Source organism: Engystomops pustulosus, chromosome 2 (genome assembly GCF_040894005.1).
Source record: "Engystomops pustulosus chromosome 2, aEngPut4.maternal, whole genome shotgun sequence".
In the NCBI taxonomy this organism is placed as follows: domain Eukaryota; kingdom Metazoa; phylum Chordata; class Amphibia; order Anura; family Leptodactylidae; genus Engystomops; species Engystomops pustulosus.
This window is the reverse complement of record NC_092412.1, coordinates 134567203-134592513: the sequence shown is the minus strand read 5'-3', so window position 1 is coordinate 134592513 and position 25311 is coordinate 134567203. Positions and strand designations below refer to the sequence as shown.

Here is a 25311-nt window from a genome sequence, read left to right as displayed (position 1 = left end):
ATAAAGGTTGACACCTGGGACCGGAGTCTAATGAACACCTGGTCTTCAACAGAGCCCGGCGCAAAGCGGGATGGACTTGCTGCGGCAGGGTGCCACCAGATCGTTCCACAGGTGCGACTAGCCCACTGTAACAGCCGAGGTCGAGGTGCCTCAGCGGACAGTCTCATGGTCAGGGTCAGGCGGCAAAGATGCTATGTCAAGTCCAATCCGGGGTCAGCAACGGGAGGTCCAGGCAGATGGGAACGGGAACACAGGCATACGGGACACACAGGAACGCAGGAGACACAGGAATGCAGATATATCGCTGGGGAGCTGTCTCTAAGGCATAGGCACAAAGATCCAGCAGGGTTTGCAGGAAGAGGCAGGGTTAAATAGGTACCTGAAAATGGCCAGCGCCAATTAGTGGCGTGCTGGCCCTTTAAATCTCCTGAAACTGGCGTGTGCGCGCGCCCCTAGGAGTCGGGAACGCGTGCGCATGGGAGAAGAGGACGGAGCAGGAGCTGGGACCTATGAGTTGCGTGTGCGGGGAGAGTGGGGCACGGGTCCTGCATTTTTAAACACTCTAGCTACAACCCTATGTCAATGTTAACATAGTATTAACATGTGTGTTAACATTGTGTCAATGCATGCGTTTTGTTAACATATTGTTACATTTTGTTACATATGTTAATATTTTGTTAATGGTTTTGTTTTGCAAACAAACATGTTAACTGTAATGTAATTAGCCAAATCTTCTCTCCTCAGCTGCTTTATCGTGTTTCAAAACGCAATGTAAATGCCATGCCACGTGTGAACACAGCTTTAAAGGATGTTTCAATTTACATGTTAAAAGAGGGTCCAAGAAAAAAAATCCTTCCCCTGCACCTGTCCTGGTCCAGGTGAAATGACATCAAAAGTCGCAATAAAAAGTCACAAAAACAGTTTTTCATCTTTCACATCTACAAAGAATGGGGAGGTCTGTAATTTTTATTCAAGGTACACTTCAACTGTGAGAGACAAACTGTAAAAAAAATCCAGAAAACCACATTGTATGATTTTTAAATGATTAATTATAATTTTATTGCATGAAATAAGCATTTGATCCAATATAAAAACAGAAAGTAACATTTGGCACAAAAACATATTACAAAGGTCAGACGTTTCCTGTATTTTTTGACCAAGTTTGCACCAAGTCCTCCATACAGATCTTCTAGGCATCAAGACTGTCCCTGGACAGCTCCATTCAAAGATTTCTGATTGGGTTCAGATCTGGAGAACGCTGCTAAGTTGCCCTGTGCCCTGTGTGTTTTGGGTCATTGTCATACTGAAAGACCCAACCACGACCCATCTTCAATGCTTTTAATGACAAAAGGAGGTTTTTGTCCAAAATATTGCAATACACGACCCCATCCATTATCCCTTCAGTACGGTGCAGTCATCCTGTCCCCTTTGCAGAAAACCACCCCCAAGGTATGTTTCCACCCCCATGCTCCACTTTTGGGATGTAGTTCATAGGGTTGTACTCATCCTACATCCTCCAAAGCCACCCAAAAGTTCTATTTTAGTCTCATCTGACCAAATAAGCTTCTCCCCTCATTCCCTGGATCACCTAGATGGTCAGTGAGGAACTTCAAATGGTTTGGGATGTGTGCTGGTATGAGCAGGCGTAGTCTGTTACTAATGGTAATCTTTGAGAGTGTGGGCCACATTTATCACGTATTGTACACCTGAAAGGAACATGCAAACATTTATTTCTTTGCAATTCCAGACGCAGTGGTAAGAATTGTGACTTTTTGGCCCAATTCGGCAGTTGAGTGGGGAGTCATTGTTGCCCTGTGCTGGCCATTCAGACACAGGCTATTCCGCAATTTTAAGCCAGGTTGGGGGGCAATGGGCACCATCATACACTGGCACACTTTGCGCCAAGGGTATGCTAAATGTGCCCCTGTGTTCCCAGCTGGCTTCAGGTCATTGACCAGGTCCTCCTGTGTAGTTCTGGGCTGATTCCTAACCTTTCTCAGAATCATCCTTACCCCAAGAGGTGAGATTATTTTAGATCATTTAGTGTCTCTTCCATTTTCTGATAATTGTGCCAAAAGTTGTTGTTGTCTCACTGAGCAGCTTGCCTATTGTCCTGTTTCCCATCCTTGTGCAGGACTGCAATTTTGTCCCTGCTGTCCTCAGACAGTTCTTTGGTCTTGCACAAAGGGGAGAGGTTGGAGGGTGATTGAGTGCATGGACAGGTGTCTGTTATACAGGTAACAAGTTTAAACAGGTGCAATTAATAAAGGTAATGAGTGCAGAGTAAGGGTGCGGTCACACGTCGCATTTACCGCATGCGTTAAAAAATGCATTGGAATAGCTGGAGAGTGATTTGCCTAATTAAACACCTCTTAACACTTGTGTTTACAAAACGCATGCGTTATCCGCGATGTTAACGCATGTGTTAACAATGCGTTAACGGTTGCGTTTTGTAAACACAGGTGTTAGCAGCTGCTTAATTAGGCAAATCACTCTCCAGCTATTGCAATGCGTTTTTAAACGCATGCGGTAAACGCGACGTGTGACAGCACCCTAAGAGGAGCTTCTTAGGGTGCAGTCACATGTTGCAGTTACAACTGAATTGCAATCAGAAGTGGTTTTAGGTGCAGTTTTGTTAATTTAACAGGTGAAAGAAATGAACTGAATGGGTGAATTTGAGCTTGAGGGTGCGTTCACACGTTGCAGTTAAAACTCAGCTTTGAGGTGGTTTTAGGTGAAACCTACTCCACAAATGTCATTCACTCGTTCAGTTCATGTCTTTCACCTGTTCAATTGACAAAACTGCACCTAAAACCACCACAAAGCTGATTGCGATGCAGTTTTAACTGCAACGTGTGAACGCACCCTGAAGGGGAAACCTGTATCACAAATGTCATTCATCTGTTCAATAAATGTCTTTCACCTGTTAAATTAACAAAACTGCACCTAAAACCACCTCAAAGCTGATTGTGATGCAGTTTTAAATGCAACCTGTGAGTGCACTCAAAGAAAAACTAACAGCATTGAGAGTTGGAAATTCTTTCTCGTTCGCAGAGGATCAAATAGTTATTTCATGCAATAAAATGCTAATTCATTATATAAAAATCATACAATGTGATTTTCTGCATTTTTTTTAGAGTCTGTTCCTCACAGCTGAAGAGACCTACAGTAAAAATTGTAGACCTCTCCATTCTTTGTACTGTATATACTCTACTAAAACATGCAGATGAACTTAACATATTGGGACAGATTTACTTACCCGGTCCACTCGCGATCCAGCGGCGCGTTCTCTGTGGTGGATTGGGGACCGGCCGGGTCCGTCCTCCGACGTCCACCAGGTGGCGCTGCTGAAATGCACTCAAGTACACGGCCTATTCCTGGTGAAGGTAAGTGCAAGCTCCGCAACACTTTTTGTTTTTTAAATGCGGCGGTTTTTCCGAATCCGTCGGGTTTTCATTCAGCCACGCCCCCCATTTCCGTCCCGTGCATGCCAGCGCCGATGTGCCACAAACCGATCGCGTGCGGAAAAATCCCGGGGCAATTCAGGGGAAATCAGCGCAAATCGGAAATATTTGGGTAACACGTCGGGAAACCGCGAATCGGGCCCTTAGTGAATGACCCCCATTATTTTTCACACAGAGCACTGTCACAAGGGAGACAGAGGGGGTCATTTACTGAGGGCTCCGCAGCTGCACTTTCGTCGGGTTTCCCGACTTTTTCTGTTTTGTGCCGAATTACGCCGGGATTTCGGCGCAATCTTTCACGCGACAGAAATGGGGGGGCATGGCCGTCGGAAAACCCTACGGATTCGGAAAAACCGCAGAATTTAAAAAACAGATTGTGTTGCAAAATCTATCACTCACATGCACTGGGGATATGTTGGTGAACTCCAACGAACCTCAGTGGACTTCAGCACAGCAGCGACACCCGGTGGACATCGGACGCACGACCTTAGTGAATCACCGCAAGACCCGACTCCTCGTCGGAGAATGCACCTCTGGATTGCGACAGGACCGGGTAAGTAAATGACCCCCAGAATGTTTTTACTAAAAGTCCTGAGAAGACTCTGGTGGCTCCTCGCTGAGGCCAAAACATAACATATGCAGGTGCTGAAGCAAAATATAGGACAAGAGTCAAGGACAGAACTGTTTCTCAGCAAATTCAAACAAAATGAAGTTTGAATCATGACATGGCTAGACAGTGGTCAGCATACCAAGCAAAGACAAAAATGGCATCCATTTAGACCTAGATGCCTAGATGGCGTTTTTAGAGGAATATATAGCTCACATTTCCCCCTTTGAGTCTTGCAGACCTGTAACCTCCTCAAGCCACCTCCTCAAACTCCAGGTACCTTCAGGTGGGCTAAACCCTCACCTGCTGGACTTTTTATGGCTTCACCAGATTCCCCAGAGGCCAGTTGCTAAAAGGGTTACAGTTCTGTATACTCAAATCACATAACTGAGTTTCTCTAGTTCACAGGTTTGTAAACAGGCTGGTTCTCCAATATGGCATCATCCTCCACTCCAGGCACTTCTCCTGTCATGGTTCTTAACGCCCGGACGGCCATCGTGGACATGGTGGACTTGATGAGGGGGACCTTGACTTATGTCAAGAAACCATTCCAATTCCCCAACCACAAAGTAAAGGACAAAGTGTCCACTCCAGAGTTTTGAGTTCCCTGGACAGTCCTTCAATCTTTTTCAAAGCCAATGGATCCATAGTGGACGATATCATCCGGGATGTACATGCAACAAGCATTCCTCTCAGCAAGGATCATGTCCAAAGCCATGCGGTTCTGGAAAGCATCTTGGATATAATTCACAAATCTCTGTTGATTACAATAAAAACAGTTAACCCAATCAACATTTTTGTTCATTGCTATCTGGAGAATAATGGACTCTGCCAATATCTTATTGTGGGCCTTGAACTCATCTGAGACCCCCCTTGGTACTCCTACTGTATCTATATAAACGTTGTCATCTAGGTGCTTCTCTCTTTGACCTCCAGAATCCCTTGGGATTCTTTACCTTTTCTTTGTGTGTCTAATCAAACTTATCCTTGGGGATGACGTGGAAGGAATGCACAAATTTTATCACAGCCCACTCACCTTCCTAGCCTCGAGGCAGGCTTGACCTGACTCTTCTATCCCCACAAAATCAGACACCTGTGCTGTCAATGTTAAAGAGGGTCATTGTCTTGTTGAGCCAACTATAGGTAAAGTCTCCTACCCTGGGGGCATCCTGGTCAGCCATATAGATACAGAGATAGACATGGTTGGGGTGACCCTGAGCATACAGTCAGTCAGAAAAGACAAGCTAGCAAGAAGAATAAGTTTGCAATAGAAAGCATGGAAGCATGCTGGCTTCCCTCAAGCTTCACAGACGTGGTGCTTGCCAGCCTTGACTTGAAAAGGACCATAGTAGCGAGGCTCCAGACTCTCTCTGGTGTGTCTCTATACCACCACATAGTATCCAGGCTTCAGGGTATGTGTCCTGAGGTAACTGTCTGGATCTGGAAAGGAATCAGAAACACTTTTGTGGACCTTTTCCAAGGCCTGGCTCAACTGTATGGCATATTTCACATGGTCTCCTGCCATGTCTGTGGGAATTAGAGGCCTAGTCTGGGTGCACAGCCAAAAAGTATCTCAAAAGGGGACAATATTTCTGTTAAGGGTGGTCCTAACTGAATAATGGGCAGCAGGAAGGCACTCCTCCACCTCCTGGATCTCTAACTCAAGAGTGCCATTTTGTCTTTCAATCCCACCACTAGCTTGGGGAGGGTAAGGGGTGTGTAGGAACTGTTCTACATCCAGGAGGGACAAGGTTTCAGTCTTTACCTGTCCAGTGAAGTGTGTTTTGCGACTGGACTCTATGGTCTCTGGGAGTCCAAACCTGCAGAAAATATCACTCACCAACTTCTTGGCTGAAGCTCTGGCAGTAGCCTTGGTCTTGGGAAAAGCGACTGGCCACCATGGAAAGAGATCAATGCACACAAGCATGTATTTCTACGTACCACTTTTTTGTAGCTGGTTAAAATCAATCTGCAGTCTCTGGAAGGGATACAGCGGCTGGGGTGTCACCTTCTGTGGGGTCTTAACCACCTTACCCGGTTTGCGGCGGGCACATACTATACAGGCTTTCACTAGTCTAGTGACATGGGTAGTAATTCCCAGGGAAAACCACTGGCGGTTTATGAGCATGAGCATGGCCATTTTGGATGTGTGTGTGTGTCCGTGAGCTACTTGACTTACTGTCACATGTAGGGCTCTGGGCAGACACACCCTCTCTCCCATTATCCAGGTTCCATCGAGATCGGGGCTCCAGCTTTCCTCCACACTTTCTTCTGTTCTGATGACACTCGTGCCACCATGGACTGGAACACCTGTGGACCAAACTTTTTAGCTCAGAACTCACTGTTGAGACTTCAGGACAGTCTCTGGGTTGCATCTGTGCAGCTGCCTTCGTCACCCTGTCAACCACATCATTGCCCTTGGCTTTTACTTTTATTATCCCCACCTCTTGTGGAAGTAAGAGAGCGTCCATTAGCTCTTTAATCAGCGTGCCATGCCTAAAGGGGGTCCCTGCAGAGGTAAGGAAATCTCTATCCTTCAATACGGGTTCATAGCCGAGTTTAGACCCGAAAAGTATAGATGTTGCCCTTTTACCTTCCGCCATCTGTAGCGCTTCCCTGAGTGCCGTCAACTCCACCTCCTGCACTGAACTGTGTGGAGGGAGTGGTTCTGCTTTTACTACCTTATGTGCGCCACTGACTACTGCATATCCAGTGTGGAACCGTCCATCTTCTCCTGTAGCCCTGGAGGCATCCATGAGAAAAAAAAACTCAACATCTGGGTTAAGCACCCTTCTCTCTCCCCCTTTCTGAATCCTGAAAACCTAATGACAGGATGCAGACCTGTGCAACTTGGAGTCTGAGCTGTCAGGCCATTGCTCGGGCTGTTCTTGGGTGAGGACACTGTGCAAGTCATGTGGGGTTTATAATAATAATAATACTTTATTATCCCAAACGGGAACTTAAAGTGTCACCTCCGCAGTACATCAAATTGACAAGACATCAGATATATACTCACATGGGGGGGCGTGGCTTAGCCGGAGATGTGAGAGGACGCACGCTGAGGAGCTCCCGCCAGGCATTCGACATTTTATCCTGAAAATCGCCTGTTTGAGGGGTGTGTGCCCATCAGGAGCAACCGGAGTACGAGGGGAAGCGGTGGAGAAGTGAAGATGGCCGGCGGCAACAATAAAAAACGCTCTAAGGAAGGAGCGGAGGAAGCGGTGGAGGGCGCGCATCGTGCAGGCCGTGGTGGCGCCATTGACCCGGCAGACGTGGCGAGCAGGCTGCAAAGATTCGCACATGGGCAGACCGGAGCTGGTGAATTGACAACAGCGGTGGCTGCAGAGAACGGAGGTGAGGCTGCAAACAATGACTGGCCGTCACTGCCTCCCCCGGCAGTAAACATGGCGGCGGTTACCAGGTCCAAAGCCCCAGACACTCCTAGGCCTCCCAGAGGTGCACGTGTGGTGGGAGAGTCGAATACAGCAACTCCTGCGGTTGCAACTAAAGATGCAGAGCCCACGCTACAAGAAGTGCTGACTGCAGTACATAGCTGCAATAGTGCCATATCCTCTCTTACACTACTTGTGGGAGGTGTGAAGGAGGACTTGAACATTATCAGGCACGATGTGCAAAAAGTCTCAGAAAGAATGGGGGCCTTGGAAGGTAGAGTGGGGGAGATAGAAGATCAGCTACCCTCGGTCAGGCGTGATATATCACGTATGCAATCTACTCTGGCGGCCGTATTAGCAAAGCAGGATGATATGGAAAACAGGCTGAGGAGGAACAATGTGCGCCTTGTGGGGGTGCCGGAAAGGGTGGAAGGCCGTAATCCCAGCGAATACTTTGAGCAGTGGCTGCTGTCGATTTTTGGGCAAGATACCCTGTCACCGCTGTTTGCGGTGGAAAGAGCCCATCGGGTTCCATCAAGACCCCTACCTCCAGGCAACCCACCTCGATCCATACTTATCCGCATCCTCCACTACAAAGACCGGGACACTATCCTGAGAAAAGCCAGAGATAAGGAGCATCTACAAATCAATGGCAGTCGCATTTCCATCTTTCCTGATTTCTCTGCGGAAGTGCAGAAACGTAGAGCGACATTCCAAGGAGTGAAGAGGCGACTGCGACAACTGGAGTTACAATACTCTATGTTTTACCCGGCTAAACTGCGAGTGATTGCCCTGCAGAATACTCACTTCTTCAGCACACCGGAAGAGGCCACTTTGTGGCTGGATGACCATGAGCAGGAGTTACGCAGAAGAAGTCCTAGAAGGGACAGACAGTGATGTGCTAATTGTGATAAGCCGCAAGTATTTCTGCCTCACGACAATTTTTTACAGGAAGAGTCACCCTCAGAACAAGGTGCACATGCTAGTTAAGCTAGCCTGGCGGGGGGAAGATCCCCAGCAATACATCAGATAGGTGTGAGAACTACATGAGACCTGTCGGCTACTGTTACTATTTTTTCCCCAGGTTGTACCTACGGTACAGGGGTATATGTTTGGGGTGTTTACAAAGGGGGGTTTGTTTTGTGTTGTCCGGGCGTACGCATAAGGTTCAACTGTACACTTATATAAATAATGTGACATGTGTGTATAATGGCAGTTAAAGTCAAAATAATTGCCTGGAATATACGGGGACTGGGAGACTCCGCTAAAAGGTATGCCGTGACTGTAGCGCTAAAACAATATCAGCCAGCAGTGTTGTGTTTATCTGAGACGCATTTCACGGATTCTACGGTGACTAGCTTTGGCCGTGGTTGGGTGGGAGCGAACTATCACTCCACCTTCTCATCACACTCCAGAGGAGTGAGTATTTTGATACATAAATCAATTCCATTCCAGATGATAAATTGCACCATAGACCCGGAAGGGCGGTATGTAGCGCTAAGATGTAAAATGCATCACAAAGAGATTCTTCTTATTGCCATTTACATACCACCGCCTTTCTCGGCAGCTACTTTAAATAAGGCACTGGCGCTGGCAGCGGAGTCTCCTGAGCTTCCCACCCTAATAATAGGTGATTTTAACAATTACTTGAATCCCTACTGGGACAAATACCATCGAGGCAGCATCTCTCAGAATAGCCCCGATACTATCCTAGCCAAAATTCTTGGGGAAGTGGGTATGATGGATATCTGGAGGCACAAGTATCCCACATTAAGGAAGTATTCATGCTATTCTAGCTCACATAATTCCCTATCACGACTGGACTTAGCGGTGGGGAATGATAGGATGGTGGCGTTGACAGAGGATGTCGAATATGCTCCAAGAAGTATATCTGACCACTCCCCCGTGTTGGTTACGCTTACAATGGCTGCAGACACGGGGGGGGGGCAGCACCTTTGGAAGCTCAATCCTTTTTGGATAGAGATCTTACATCCTACTGACAATCTGCCCAGGGAAATAGAGGAATTCCTAAAATTTAACCAGGGAACGACCTCTCGCTTGATCTTATGGGATGCACTCAAGTCTCACATTAGAGACTGTTTTAATGGGCGGATAATTACACACAAAATTAAACAAAAGGAATACCTACAGGCTTTGCAGGAAAGAGCACAAGACACAGAGAAAGAGTATATCAGTAAAGGGACAGAGGCAACTCAGAAGGCCTGGTTGGAAGCACAGGAGCTGCTAACATCCCACATTAAAGCAGTTGCTGATGCAAAGAAATTCTTTGTCCAGCAGAAATATTTCAAAGGGGGGGAAAGCACGGGGAAACTATTGGCCTCAGTCATTAGGGCACAAAGGGACTCTTCCCACATCCAGTCTTTAATAAATACACAGGGTGAAGAAGTACACTCAGACAAGGAAATTCTTGAAACCCTTAGGTCCTTCTACAAGGATATATACACCTCTAGGGTGGGAGATGATAGCCAGGAAATAGAGGCTTTCTTAGACAAGGTGACGTTGCCGAAATTAACAGAAGAGCAGAAAGGGACCCTAGATGCCCCTCTCACTTTAGAGGAACTAGAGGAAGCCCTAAAATCGTTCCCAAATGAGAAAGCACCGGGGGTGGATGGCTTACCTGGGGAAGTACTCAAGACATACGGACGCCTACTGTTGCCAGAGCTACTTGAAGTGGTTAAGGCAGCGGAGGAACTAGGCAAATTTCCAGACTCTATGAGCAATGCCATCATTGTAGTATTACCCAAACCAGATAAAGATACACTATTGCCAGAATCATATAGGCCAATTTCATTATTATGCTCAGATGTAAAGCTGATTGCCAAGGCACTAGCTAATAGACTAACAAGAGTTATCCTAGATTTGGTCCATGAGGATCAAACAGGCTTCATGCCTGGGAAATCTACAGCCATCAATATCAGGAGACTATTCCTTAATATTCAAATGCAGCAAGAAGGAGAGGGCACCAGGGCTATTTTGTCACTGGATGCAGCCAAGGCATTCGACAGCGTCGAATGGCCTTTCCTCTGGGCTGTCATGAATAGAATGGGATTCGGACCACGGTATATCAAATGGGTGCAAATGCTATATGGGGCGCCAAGGGCACAAATAAGGGCAAATGGTTTTTTATCTACTCCATTCTCACTCCATAGAGGCACGAGGCAGGGTTGCCCCTTATCCCCATTCCTCTTTGCTCTGGCTATAGAGCCATTAGCCTGCATGATTCGAAAAGCACCAGATATACAGGGCTTTAAATATGGGGAGGTAGAAGAAAGAATAGCCCTCTACGCAGACGACATGTTGCTGTTTGTTAGAGATGTAGCCAGGTCCCTGGGTCCCATAATGACCACGCTTTCAGACTTTGGTCGGGTCTCAGGGCTGACTATTAATTGGCACAAATCAGTATTGATGTCTCTAGACCCCTGGCAGGATGACATAGATCTGCAGCAGGTGCAGTTAGTCACCAAGTTCAAGTATCTTGGGATTTGGATCTCATCTAGGGTACAAGACTATACAAAACTTAACATAGAACCATTGCTTGAAAGATCGACAGCCAAAGTTGATGCTTGGTGTAAACTTCCCTTATCAGTCATTGGGAGAACCAATTTATGTAAGATGGTACTCATGCCTCAATTTTTATATATGCTTCATAACTCACCTGTGTGGATACCGGTATACTTATTCACCAGAATACAAAGACTGTTCAGATCCTTAATATGGCGGAAAAAATCTGCAAGGATAAGGTTGGAGACCCTGCAAAGGGCTAAAGATCAGGGGGGGTTGGCGGTCCCCAACCCCTGGCTCTATTATCTGGCGGCCCAACTCCAACACCTTAAAGGTTGGGGGCAACCTAGTGGTAAGGGAACCTCTGAGAAATTACTACAACACCAGGGAGGGGGAAGACCCCCACTATACATTCTTGAGCTGGGAGCACAGGGAAGGCCTCCGGACCAAATTCCCACATTGGCATTAATAAGCAAAATATGGCAGAAGGTGCGGATAGTTCTCAAACTGGAGGGTCACACATCTATTACCCCGTTGTGGCGTAATCCAAATTTGCGGGAGGTAATGCAGTTGGAGGGCTTCCAGAGATGGGAGAGTAAAGGTGTTCAGTCCCTATCGCAGCTGTTTGAAGGAGGGGTGATTAAGACGTTTGAGAAACTTCGTGAAGAGTTTGAATTAACACATGATCTCTTCTACCAATACTTACAGCTCAGGCACGCCCTAGAGGCACAAACTAGAGGAACAGAGGTACGTTTTACTACACATGAGATCATAGATGACTTAATTATAGCGGATGGCACCAAGGGATACATCTCCAGAACATACACTACACTATTGGGGGAATACCAAAAACAACAACCCTTTACCATTCGAGAGAAATGGGAAGAGGACGTAGGCCCAATCACGGACGAAGCGTGGTCAAACATTATGGAAAAGGTCCCTCAGTTGGCTCTCTGTGAAGCCCATAGGCTGTCACAACTATTCCTATTACATAGGGTATATCGAACCCCACAGTGGCTGCTCAAAGTAGGTCTTAGAGGGAGTGACAACTGCCCCAGATGTGGAATGGAGGGAGCGCACTTAATGCACATGATGTGGGAATGCCAGAAGTTGGGGCAATTTTGGAGGGAGGTGCTAAACCTTATCTCTCGGGTATTCAGAATGGATCTGCCAGCCACCCCAACTGTATGCTTATTAGGAAACATAGAGGATGATAACGCTGCAGAGGGCACTATATTAGGAGTAGGCAGAATGCTTTACCAAGCCAGAAAATTGATAGCTATGTATTGGCTACGCCCCGATGCCCCAGACATTGAGACGTACAAAAAAAAAATGAACAACATAATTAGGTTGGAAAAAGGTGTTTATTGCAAAAGAAAAGCAACTACAAAATTTGAATATATATGGGGTCCCTGGATAGACACTCCTGGTCTACCATCAATCCACCTACAACGCAATCCGTTGACTGCCTTTCTTTGAAAATCTATGGTAAATGTGAAACCAATTTATACTGTGTATAGAAATATGTATAAGCTGTACCTTTTGGAAAAAATAATTGTGTAGGTTATTGTACGGATGGGTTGGGATAGGGTGGGTTTATATGTCTTTCTATGGGGGGGGGAGGGGGGAAGGTGGGAAATGTTTGTTTGTTAATGTTAAAAATTGAAAAGAAAAAACTCAATAAAAAGCTTTGATTTAAAAAAAAAAGATATATACTCACATAAAAACATAGTCACATAGGAACACATATACCATAAAACAGAATAAAAACACTAATACACATAAATATAAATAAATTTCACCAACTATTCAATAAATAGTTACTTAAATAGATTATAAAAATAGCAAAATGATACCTATTTTCCAGTAGTCGCACTTTTTAAAACATTCCTATTTTACCCCTAATTGAGTTATTTGATAGCTCGAGAGCGGCCGGTATAAATGTCTTTTTAAATCTCTCCGACCTGCAGCGCAAGAGAATAAAACGGGAGCTAAAACCACTAAGCTGTGCCTGCAGCACACCATACATTGGATGGTCACTATTATTTCTAATTTTTTCCAATTTCCTTAATATCCCGCACTGTACAAGTTCCTCCCATCTATCAAATTGCAGACCTACTATCGAGGAGGCTTTCTTAATTATTTTATCCATCTTTTGACAATCACTGCTAGAAATACAGTTGCCCCAAGCCACTAGGGCAAATGCAAATGCACTGACCATAACCGTATTATAAAAACCGACCATCATAGTCCTCGGGATGTCAAATGCTCTTAGTCTGCGTAAAAAGAATAAATTACTATTAGCACGTCTAGAGACCTTATCAATATGCTCATGCCAGCTTAATTTATTATCAATTATTACGCCTAAGTATTTATAGCTACCAACCTGCTCCACTTCTGTCCCTGCTATAATAGGAGGTTTGGGCATAACGCCCTTTTTCCTCGTAAAATCTATAACCAATTCTTTCATCTTATTTACGTTTAATACGAGATCATTCGAGCCGCACCATTCAGTAAAAGTATTCACTGATTCTCGGCATTCACTGTTGTCCCCTTCTGTGATACAGCCCACCATTACTGAATCGTCCGAGTACTTTTGAAGAAAACAGGCCGGATCATTACACAGTAAGGCTGTTTACACAGTAAGGCTGTTTACACAGTAAGGGGGACGTATATACGGCCGACGTATATACGGCCGATATATATGCCCCCCATAGACGGCAATGGGCACACGTGCGGCACCGTACCCCGTGAAAAAATAGGACATGACGTGCTACAGTACGGTGGGCAACGTTAGTGTGAATCCAGCCTAACTGAGTGCTACTCACTGGCCTTGCTAAGCAGATTGCTGGCTCCAGCTACTGACACATGAGGGGCTCCCCTCACAAATGAGTTTAACCAGGATTAATAGTGCGCCACTGGGGAGACTGCCGGGGTTAGGACATCTGTGACATGGCCTAAATACTCAAATCAAAACAAAAGCTTTTGGAGCTGACTCTGGGGTTGGGGGGGGGGGGGTATTTTCTTGGTCATGGCAATTCACTGTAAAACATAAATCCAATACTGTCAAATATTGTTGGTACAGTTTTATTGTGACTGATTAAGGCTTTTTGTAATACAGTGTTATACTATTGCAACTTCTCACGTGTAACATACCTTGTCAACAGAACTGTAATGCATGACCATCTGTTTGTTTGTGTTCACAAAAACCAAATACAGATTTATTTGATTAAAAAAAAAAAGCTTTGGTCCAGTGGGGTGTGCCTAGGGCTGGGAAAGACAGGATATGCCAGCTTAAGGCTGTGGTTTGCATCAATTGCCTCCTGACTAAGGGCAAATGGGGGAGCGGCAATGCAGTCATAAAGGGGCAGCATCGGACTGGAGGCAGCAGACCTTATATCAGTCCTAGAAACATGTGAAGAGGCTTAGGACCTTGGGACAGGGGCATATTCTAGACTGCCAAATTTCTTTCCTCTGTCAGGTGTCTGCCTGTGGCTGAGAAGCAGTGGCCTAGGAAGACCACCTTCTCTTGTCAGTACTGGAGTTTGTCTCCGGAAGCTTTGCAGCCCTTTTGGAATAGAAAACCCATTAGGTCAATAGATGCATCCTCGCAAACCTTCCAAACGGAGGCACAAAACAGTAGGTCATCCACATACTGTAAAAGAACATCATCCAGTAAGGGGCTAGACTGCCAGTCTACTCCCTGTAGGGCCATGGAGTTCTGGCTGGGGGAGTTTATTCCCCTTGTGGGAATCTGCACCAGGTGTACTGGAATACTAAAATGGTAAAGGTAAATAGGTACTGGCAATCTTCATGTAAGGGCACAGAGAGGAAAACATTTGCCAAATCAAATAACAGTGAAGAATATGGCATTCTTGAGGACTACTGCCAGTGAGGTGTGTGGGTTAGGGACCACTGGTAATAGTGGTCATTAGCAGCTCAGAGGTCACAAACCATCCTACATGTATTCGACTGTCCTTTCTGGGTCTTTATCTTGACAGGGAACAGGTTAATCATTACTGGGCTAACAGGGGAGGAGTCCCACATCAGTTCTACATAAAAAGGAACTAACTCTGTCTTGGGAAGGGTGTGCTTGCTGACGTCCTCGTCCATTACCACCCCCTAGCCCCGCCCTGTTGGCACTTCAATCACTTCGGTAATGTCCTCCCCACAGTTGAAACACCACCCGTGGCTGGTACTTCCGAAACTGTTGTCAGTCTCACTTTGGCAGTAGTCTGTGAAACTACCGATCCTGATCTCAGTTCACCCTGACTCTCTGTAAAAGTCTCGTCAGTTCCTCTGTACACCAGTCTGGCAGAGATGTCTCTAGTCCGTTAACACAAAACACCTGGCAAGTCCAAAAACTGTAAACATTTCCCTGTGGAACTCTTCCACTAACTATTTAGGTCTCTGCTTTATCTCATCTAGACATATGCTCTGTCATAGGCTCTGTCATAGAGCTGGGGGCTTGTCCTTGCTTAGTCTGTTTGTGGAGGACAGGGGGACATCTGCACCATCTTATAGTGACATTACGTGGCATAAGCAGGGCACACTGCATTCTTGTATCACAAGTAGAATCCTTCAAGGCTGTCAGCTCAGACACCGGGCGTAGCCAAGTAAACTTTAACAAGGTTGCCAGCCTCTCATCTCTTTGAGACGAGATAACAAAACTCTCCCTCTCGTTTACGCTACAAACTCCATAAAGCAAGTACCAGAGATACAGATATTTCCTACTCCAAGATATCTCTCAACAGAAATCTGGAATCAGTGAAAATATTCACCTTTACCGGCTTTCATTTCAGTCTTCTATCAATATCCTTCAAGGGTGCTCAGCTACTCCAAAAACCAGTTGTTTTCAACCAGTCTTTATGGCTGGCAGCAGAGTAGAGTCATAGGCAATTAACTTCAAGGACTCAAGAAAATCACATTCTCCATGTTATTGCACCAGGGCTGAGACAAAAATAAACTGTTCTAAGATGGCCTCCACTTCTATACCCACCAGGTATAAGGGTGTGACTAGTGACATGATGTGGAGACAATTATAACAAGACTCTTCTGACTCCCTGAATTCACCCCTCTGCTGATATGGGATAAAGGGGTGGAGTCTAAGAGGGCGCCGGTCTGAATCCTAGATGCCATACATTTTTTTCCTTTTTTTCAGGGAGGAAAATACAAAAAAATTATTTTTCTTAAATTCTCTCCACATCAAAAACTTTGAAATGTCCCTTATCACTCGTCTCTCTCTTCAGTGGGCACTCTGTAGGATTCCTGTCACTCTGTCCTGGCCCGTCTGTCAAAGCCAGAAACTATAAGTGTCTGTTTTCAAAACTTGTTTTCTCATATGTACATTCAAGAAATCATCTGACATATCCAAAAACTTCACTACTACTCTTCTTTTCACCACAATTCTACCAGTCCTTATGTTCCATTATATCAACTTTGCCCTTTTCCACCAGTCCTACTCAACTCTCAACAACCAACGGTCCATGTAAAATCAAGGCAACCTTCTGTCTGTGCATCTTTCCTTCATATGAGAAACAATCTGAGTCCCTTGTCCCCAATGCGCTTGGCTCAATTTACTCTGTTTACTACGAATCATAAATGTCTACAACTGCAACACTGCCAAAACTGTCCCCATAGACACAGTGAAGGCCAACACCTCGATTTACTGACCCCAAAGAAAACTAGACACTTGACACTTTCACAGAGGACTCTTAATCAAGTCAACTCTCTTACTGACTCTAAACAAAGTAAACTCTCTTACTGACTCTTTACCAATAAGTCACCAGAAATATATCAACCACAAGGAATTGGTAATACAAATATAAAGGGGCTAAATAGAGGACCATTCAACTAATATTTAACCAAAAAAAAAACTCAATAGCACTGAATAAGTAAAGTGCTAATACTTAATTAATATAATTAATCTTTATTAATCACATCAGTCATACACAATGACCAGATAAAAATATTTAAAAACACCCCATTAAAAGAGATACACATAAAAAAAACCAACAGACAGTATGATAATATCTGGACTGGGAGTTATCAAATATCAAATCTGTAACCAGGTCCTGGTAACACATCATAAATATCACAGCAGCAATTAAACATTTTAGGGGAACATAAAAGGTTAAATACACAAAGTCTAGTCTAATACTTTAAAGCACCCCAAATTATTTTAAGACAGCTATGACACAACCATTATACCAACCAGAGGCCATACATCACAAGTCCAGATCCAGGACCGCCGCGGTGCTGGATCCGGGACCCCGGCAGCTGGATTCTGAGGTGTTGTGGACGCTTCCTGATATGACATGCGCCGCAACAAAACACGCCTTTTATGCTTATTATCTACACCTGTATATGGTCTTAAAATCTTCTGTTGAGGTTTTTTTGGTTAAATATGACTCTTTACTAGTTCTTAGAAACATCCATGAGGCCATTCAGATTCTCAAGAGAGTGGAATGCACACCTGGCCAAGGCATGTCTCCGCTGCATGTGCACAAATTGACCTCTATACCCCTATGGGCAACCCTAATGGCACCAGTCAAACAGTATTATAGACACTATGATAATCTGACAATCACAAACAGAATACATCCCACCCTAGCAATGCAGACATCTAAGGGTTACTCCTTCCCATCTCACAGCTTCAGCTAACATCACAGACTGTCCGTCACTGTGCAGTCACCTTACGAGTGGTCCTTTGCCACAATTAAAGTGAGCATACTGTCATATATGGACATTTAAAGGCAAAGTACATAATATCAAGGAAATGACCTTACCCAGTCCATCCAGCCAGTGAAACAGAAGTGACAGTCAAGGCAGAAAATAAAGTAGACTTACCTCAAGCACTGGCCTCCTGGACTCCTGCGGAGATGAGGTATAGACTTTTGCTGCACACTAAAATAAATTGGATGCACAGGTGCTCTGGAGAGGGTCCCAATCCCGTTGAATATAGGAAAATCGTTGACTCCAGTCACACTGTATTTTGTTGCAAGAGAAATCTTTATTGATACAAACTTTAACGTGACGTTTCGGTCAAACAATTGACCTTCATCAGACTCTGTGGATACAGTGTATACGTGAATTAGGAAAGAAACATGGACATCAATACAATATATACATATGTACAAAAAATATTGGAGTTCAAAGGCATAGCATAGCTGATATGGGGCATAGAGGATACAATGTAAAAGGTAAGGAATCAATTATATATTAGACATATAAGTTGTATGGGAAATGCTATACACAACACAAAATAATGGAATATAAGAAATGGTATTGCAGTAAAGGATTCCACAATTGCATTACAGTAGTGTCAATTTAATATAATAATATCCGTGGAGTGGAGCAATATGGAAGATCCAGGAAAAATGGCAATGGGCTCCAAAAATTGTGACAGACAAGGTATCATCTGTAAGAAAATAAAGAGGGGAAATATGTCCATTCGTGATGTGGAACGATTAGGGGAATATGCGCTCTTAGGTATTAGAGTGAGAATACTATATGGAAGGCATAGAGGATGCATCAGGACAGTAAAATCAATGAAAAAACAATAAAAATGCAACATTGGGTGAAAAAATAATAAAAATAGTGCCGGGTCAGTGTAATATGAGGGGGGGGGGGAGAGAGAAAGTAAAATTTGGAGAGTAAACTGTCAATTTTGGAGAAAATGTAAAAATTAGAAAATAGCAATAAATATAAAATACGAATGGCATAATGAGGTCCCTGGACACACAAGAGAAAGCAAGGGACAAAAATAAAAAATGAAAATCAAAGTGGAAAAAATGAGGGGTACTGAGAAAACAACTTAAAAATAAAGAGAATATAATGGGTGTGTATAACAAAGGGGATTAGTATAGAGAAATGAACCAAGGTAAATTAGAGACACATGGGGAACAGTGTTATTTTACCCATCCTTCATTGTAGTGTCTGGAGATTTGTATCTGGGAAGTCTTATCGTCTCTGTAAAGAACAAATTCATTAGACAATTTAACGGGGAATATAAGATCAGAAAAAGCTCTGTATGTTATAGTCCCGATTGAGTCCATCTGGCTGTAGTGTCTGCAAGGTGTGAATCCAGTAGGACTCACGTCTCTTAAGCAACGCAACTCGATCCCCACCTCTTCTAAGTGTGTCAACATGCTTGATAACCTGAAATTTTAATTGGCTTATAGAGTGTCTAGCCTCTATAAAATGCGCTGGTATGGGAAGTAGTGAGTTGTTAAGGCGAATGGTAGATTTGTGTTTGCATATCCAATCGCGGATTTGTTGGGTAGTCTCGCCGATGTAGGCAAGACCACATGGACATTTAATGAGGTAAATGCAATGGTCCGTGTCACACGTGTAGTAGCCTTTAATGGGATACCGTTTGCCTGAAAGTGGATGTGTGAATGAATCTCCTCGTTGGATGTTAGTACACTGAGCGCAGTGTAAGCATGGGAATATCCCTTTCTTTGGGGTACGCAAAAATGTTTGTCTGACTGGTGGATCTTATAGGCAAAGGGATGATAAGAGTGCACAAATGGAATGCGTGGTTGTTTGTTTTGTTGTTGACGTGATTGTCGTGTTTTGTATTGGTCCAATGTATTAGATGGATAGCCCCTCTTGATGAATTTGGTCTCCATCTCTTGTAGTCTGGTGTTAACTAGTTCCGGTCTGCTGACTATGCGTTCTACTCTAGTGTATTGAGAAAAGGGTAATGACCGTTTGGTGGGATTAGGATGGTAGCTGGGATAAGTAGGTTATTGCGATCTGTGAGTTTTATGTGTAAATCGGACCATAGAGTGCCATCATCGTTTTTGTTCACAAGAGTGTCAAGAAATTGTATTTTATTGGAGTTATGGTGGATGGTAAATTGTAATTCCGGACGAATGGAGTTAAGGTGTTGTAAAAAAAATCCAGGAGTGAGTACTCCTGCGGAGGTCACCTCGATTGTCAAATATCCATTGTTGTTCGACCCAGGAACACCAAATGTAAAAGATCTTTACATAGGGCTTAAACCGCCCTGCAGTTGTAAGATGACTTTCGAATTAACCCTTTTAGCCTCTAATGGCTAGCGGTACCGGCATGAGAGCAGAAACCAAGACACACCAGTCTTTTAGAAAATGCAGACTCACAAACTTTATTAAAGCTCAACCACATACTGCAATGCTATAGGCCAGCTTGAATATCTCCACATTAATTCACTTTCCTAAAACATGCAGATGAACTTTACATTTATCATTTCTCACACAGAGCGCTGTCTCCAGGGAGACATAATCTTTTTACTAAAAGTCCTGAGAAGAAGACTTCGATGGCTCCTCGGTGAGGCCAAAACATAAGATGAAGCAAAAATATAGGACAGAACAGTTTCTCAGCAGATTCAAACAAAATGAAGTTTGAATCATGAAATTTCTGGACAGTGGTCAGCATACCCCCCATCCCCACTAAGACAAAAATGTCGTCCGTTTAGACCAAGATGCTGTCTGTGGAGGAATATATCTCTCACAGCTTAAAATCAAGTAGAGAAAAAAACCCAAAAAGTGTACTCACCTTCCGACGAGGGGGGGGATTCAAGAGGTGAGTACACTTTTTGTTTTTTTCATACAGGAATTATATTGAGGGGGAGGGGCTGGCAGGCTATATACTGGAGAGGGCTGGCAGGGTATATTCTAGTGGCAGCTGGCATGCTATATACTAGAGGGGATGGTAGGCTATATACTAAAGTGGGCTGGCAGGCTATATACTAAAGGGGGCTGGCAGGCTATATACTACATGGGCTGGCTGGCTATATACTAGAGGGGCTGGAAGGCTATATACTAGAGGGGCTGGCAGGCTATATACTAGAGGGCCTGGCAGACTGTATACTACAGAGGGCTAGCAAGCTATATACTATACTCATAGTTTAAACTTAGACTGTATATCAGAACACCAAGGAAAAAAAAGCACTGCAATACTCCTTTAGACCTTTGTACCGAGACATAAAACAATATATAAAACTGCTTGAAGTATGCAGAAACAATTCATGAGACTTTCCTTCTATTGAGATTTTGTTGGAAGTTAACAGCTAGCATTAAATATATATATATATATATATATATATATATATATATATATATATATATATATATATATATTTATTATCTTCTTCTTGTGGCAGGATGTTATAATGGTGGTTTCCTGCGATTTACATGTAGACCAGAAGCCATGATCAGGATTTCCACTTTTAACCTATCAACCTTGCTCATTGTAAACTAAAGTTAATAGTTGCTTTTAGTGAACTCAAAGAAATCATTTTAGTTGAAATTGTACATTTTGTTCAATTTTAGTTACAATAGTGAACATAACGTTCTGTGCAGCATTTCACCTAGCCTCTTCCCTTCCTTTTCCTGTATGATTGGATCCTTCCCAGTATATCCTAGAGGACAGGGTCATCCTTAAATAGATTATAGATGATGAATGTGTTAATGTCTTTTCCTCTTCATGCTGATCATCAGGAGATTCTGTAATTGTTCTCCAGAACACTAGATAAACTTAGACGATGGGTGCAGTTTCCTGCAGAAATGGGAGGGTACTACAAGCATAATTATAAATCATAAACCCATAAAAAACACAGTGCACACACTTGAAACTAAAAGGCAATAGGAAGTTTCAGCTTGGAGCACTTCATAGAACCACATGGAACTTGTTTACATCTACTAGCTGATCTTCACATGCATTGTACATGCTTATAACAGATATTTCCTGGATTTGCTTAAAATATCTTGCTCTTTACAATTTCATTTTGTAACTTTTCTTACTTTGCACAGTCATGTCTTTCAGTCCGGTTATATTCAATGAGTTGTGTGAAGATGAGGAGGGTGACACAGCTCCTAATTTAGAATCTGTTAAAGCCCTCGCAGTCAGATTGAAATTGCAGACCCGTCGACCATCATATCAAGAATGGACACAGAAAGTACAAGCGAGACCATGGGCAAAAAATCGAGGAGTTACCCAAGAGAAATCATCTTCCTTTCAAGAGCTCAGCATTCCAAAAACCAGTGTATGTGGGTTCAGCTCCATAGATGAAGCTTTACAATGGATTAGAAAAGAACTGGTAAGTTTTTTGTTTAGTGCTTGTTATGTGTGTTTAATCTTAATAGAGTGCATTTTATTCACTTGACAAGTCAGAATCTATAAAAAATATACAAAAAGCAAATCAAATTTATATACTAATGCCCTATTGTGCTGTACAGGTGCTATGATAAAAAATATGTGCTTCTCACGCTTTTTATTGATGGTAATACTAAACAATTGTTTTTTTAATGGTTAGAACACAAAAAATAACTTATACTTTTACTTGTAACTATCCTTGGCCTGGTTCTAGTCAACCACAGTATTTGATTAACTAGGGTCATTTACTTGAATTACTGTTGGTAATAACTGCTAGTCCCACTCACAATGGAATTAAAGAACTTAAAATGCCCTCACACACCTTAAAGAAATAGACTACTTAGGCTGGACTACTGTCTACTGGCAAACCTGCAACCCTTTCCCCAGTTGAGAAATGATATTGGAAAGGAGGATTGGGAATGATAATCACTGTCTAAATGACCCTCAATCAATCCCTTTGCTCTATTTCAATCAGACTTTTCATTTCTACCCAAAGTGCTATGAGAAGGGTTAAGCTGTCAATGTTTAACTGTTTATACGTGTTTATATAAAGTTGTTAAAAGATACATTTTTACATATTCTTTGCAAGCAAACTTTCCTGCTATGCTATCTGCTATGCTGTACTATGACGTTCCTAGTGCATGGACCCTTGTTGTACCTCATGCCTCGTATATATTTCAATGTATTTGACAGACAAATATTCATGACATGTCCTATTACAGTGATGGCGAACCTTCTAGTGGCCGAGTGCCCAAACTGCAACCCAAAACCCCCCTCATTTATTGTGAGGTGCCAAACAAAAATTAAAGCAGTAACTTATTGCTCCCTTTTCAACAACATTCAATCATATTGGCCTCCTGAGGACAGCAACAGCAAATTTTCATCATTTTAGCTTCTTCCAGTGTCCCTCTGTACACAGAGAAAATCGTGAGGCCGGCAGGAGGTTCTCCAAAGATAATTTGGCCCTGTCTACTCATTCTCCCTCTTCCTACAGTCCCAAATAGCAAAGTAAGTATCTAAATATCACTGAAAGCAGCATCTTTTAAGTTGCTTGGAACTTCAGGAAGATTCTTTGAATCCTGTCTGGTGTGCTGGGGAGATGGCCTGAGTGCCCACAGAAAGGGCTCTGAGTGCCGCCTCTGGCACCCGTGCCATAGGTTCGCCACCACTGTCCTATTAGATGCTGCATCTATTGGGGAATTCTGTCCAACATGGACAATAAAAAGAGACAGCTGCAATTGAAAAGAAAAACACACAGCTCTATCCTATTTATTGTCACAGAGCTACTTTATGTAATGTAATGTGAAATGACTCCAGGTCCGCATCATCTATGCATCTTGGCAGTCACGTGACTCAGCATGTGAGCGCCGGGATGCCGGTAGTGAAAGGCTGCTGCTGGGTCTGTCTAGATCCACCACAGCCAAAATTCGCTGCTACTGCTACTTTTCACTTGCTGTGAAACAATCCCATTTACAGTGGAAAAGTTAAATGTAAAAAGAAACTAAATTAAAAAAAAAAGTTACCAAGTGTGACCTAAAGTAAATTTTAAAAAAAAAAACCATTAAAAATATAAAAAAAGCATTTGCTCTTTCAGTCACTAACATCACCTTATATGACCCAGTTACCCCAAAATAGACAAATGGTAATTTAAAATATGCAGCATAACATGCTACACTGTTAAGTGCTATACATTATAAAGTTTTAGAGTAACACTTTGTTACAGTCACAAAAAATTGCTAAAATATAAAAAACATACTGTATATACTCGAGTATAAGCTGACCCAAATATAAGCCGAGGCACCTAATTTTACCGCAAATACTGGAAAAACTTACTGAGTATAAGCCTTGTGTGGGAATTGCATTGGTCGCTTGCTTGCCTCACTAATGAAATGCCTAGCAGCCCCCCTAGAAATGTGATGCTCACAGCCTCCCCCAGTAATTAAATGCCCACAGCCTTCCCCACTAATGAAATGGCCAGCAGCCTCTACCAGTAATGAAATGACCAGCAGCCTCCCTAATAATTAACCCCTTCCCGACATTTGACTGCATGGCAGGAGGTGTGTTCCTGCATTATGCAGTATTATTACTTCAAGCTTCTGGCCCCGGCTCCTGACCTGACCACGGCATGTAAAGGGCTTCTAGACTAGAGCGGACCCCCCCTTCCTCCACAGTATATCTATTGTAAAACGTATTTGCATACTTCCCAGAATCCCCTAGTGGAGCATATATGGTTTTAAGTCTCCAGACGTCTATAAGGTGGCCTTAATTGGCAAACTTCCCATAAGGAGAACTCTTACCTTCTGACCCTAGTCAATAGCCTCTCACACAGCCAATCCAGTTCCCTACGCTGTACTGAGGAGACCCAACCAGGTCGAAACAGCGCTGTCTACAGTTGGGAATCTGTTCCTTCTGGAATAGATATACTGGTTTGGCTTAATCCCACATCATGTTTTTAGACTTCTTGTAGGTCATACTTGCAGATGTTAAGGGGACTGCCTTTCAGTTTAGCAAAAGGAGGCATTGTTTAAGACCTTGGATAACATATTTACATACTTACATCCACATGTACAGTGCACGTCTAGAAATCTCTCCATAGACCTCCTCTCTTGTTAATCACTGTCTATGATCATGGAGTTACTGTAAAGCATATAAGTAAAACTGTACATTTAATAGTTAGTATTATGCTCATATTTAAATTGCACTGTATTGTTTCAAACAGCAGGAGATGCAGGCTTCAGACCACCTTCTGGCACGCCAGCTTATGCTATTACGATCCAGGATCTCACAGTTTAAAATAGAGCAAACCTGCGAGAGGCATAAGGAGATGCTAGATGATGCTACATTTGACCTAGAAGGTTGTGATGAAGATTCTGATCTGCTCTGCAACATTCCACCACGAGCTGCCTTCTCCCTTTCAACCCCTCTTAAACATATTGGAGTGACACGCATGAATATTAACTCTCGAAGATTTTCTCTGTGCTAAGACATTAAACATCTATATGTACATGGCAAAAAACATTATTACCGGACTGCCATCAGAATGTTATGTTTTTGCTAATGCGTCTTTACAAAATAATCAAATTATGCAAATGCTCCAAAATTTTGTCGTACAAGATAGTCATACACTTAGCCTGATTTATCATTCATCATTATAAAATGAACAACTCTGTTGCAGTTTCAGACTGTC

At 43.3% G+C, this 25311-nt stretch overlaps 1 protein-coding gene across 1 annotated transcript; it reads left to right on the top strand.

The window, feature by feature from the left end:
- Positions 1 to 92: 92 nt before the first annotated feature.
- Positions 93 to 25304, top strand: FAM167B (family with sequence similarity 167 member B). The gene is made up of 3 exons (XM_072136587.1): positions 93 to 111; positions 21782 to 22068; positions 24844 to 25304. The coding sequence occupies exons 2-3, from the start codon at positions 21784 to 21786 to the stop codon at positions 25105 to 25107; spliced, it is 549 nt and encodes a 182-aa protein (XP_071992688.1). The 5' UTR covers positions 93 to 111; positions 21782 to 21783; the 3' UTR covers positions 25108 to 25304.
- The last annotated feature ends 7 nt before the right edge of the window (positions 25305 to 25311 follow it).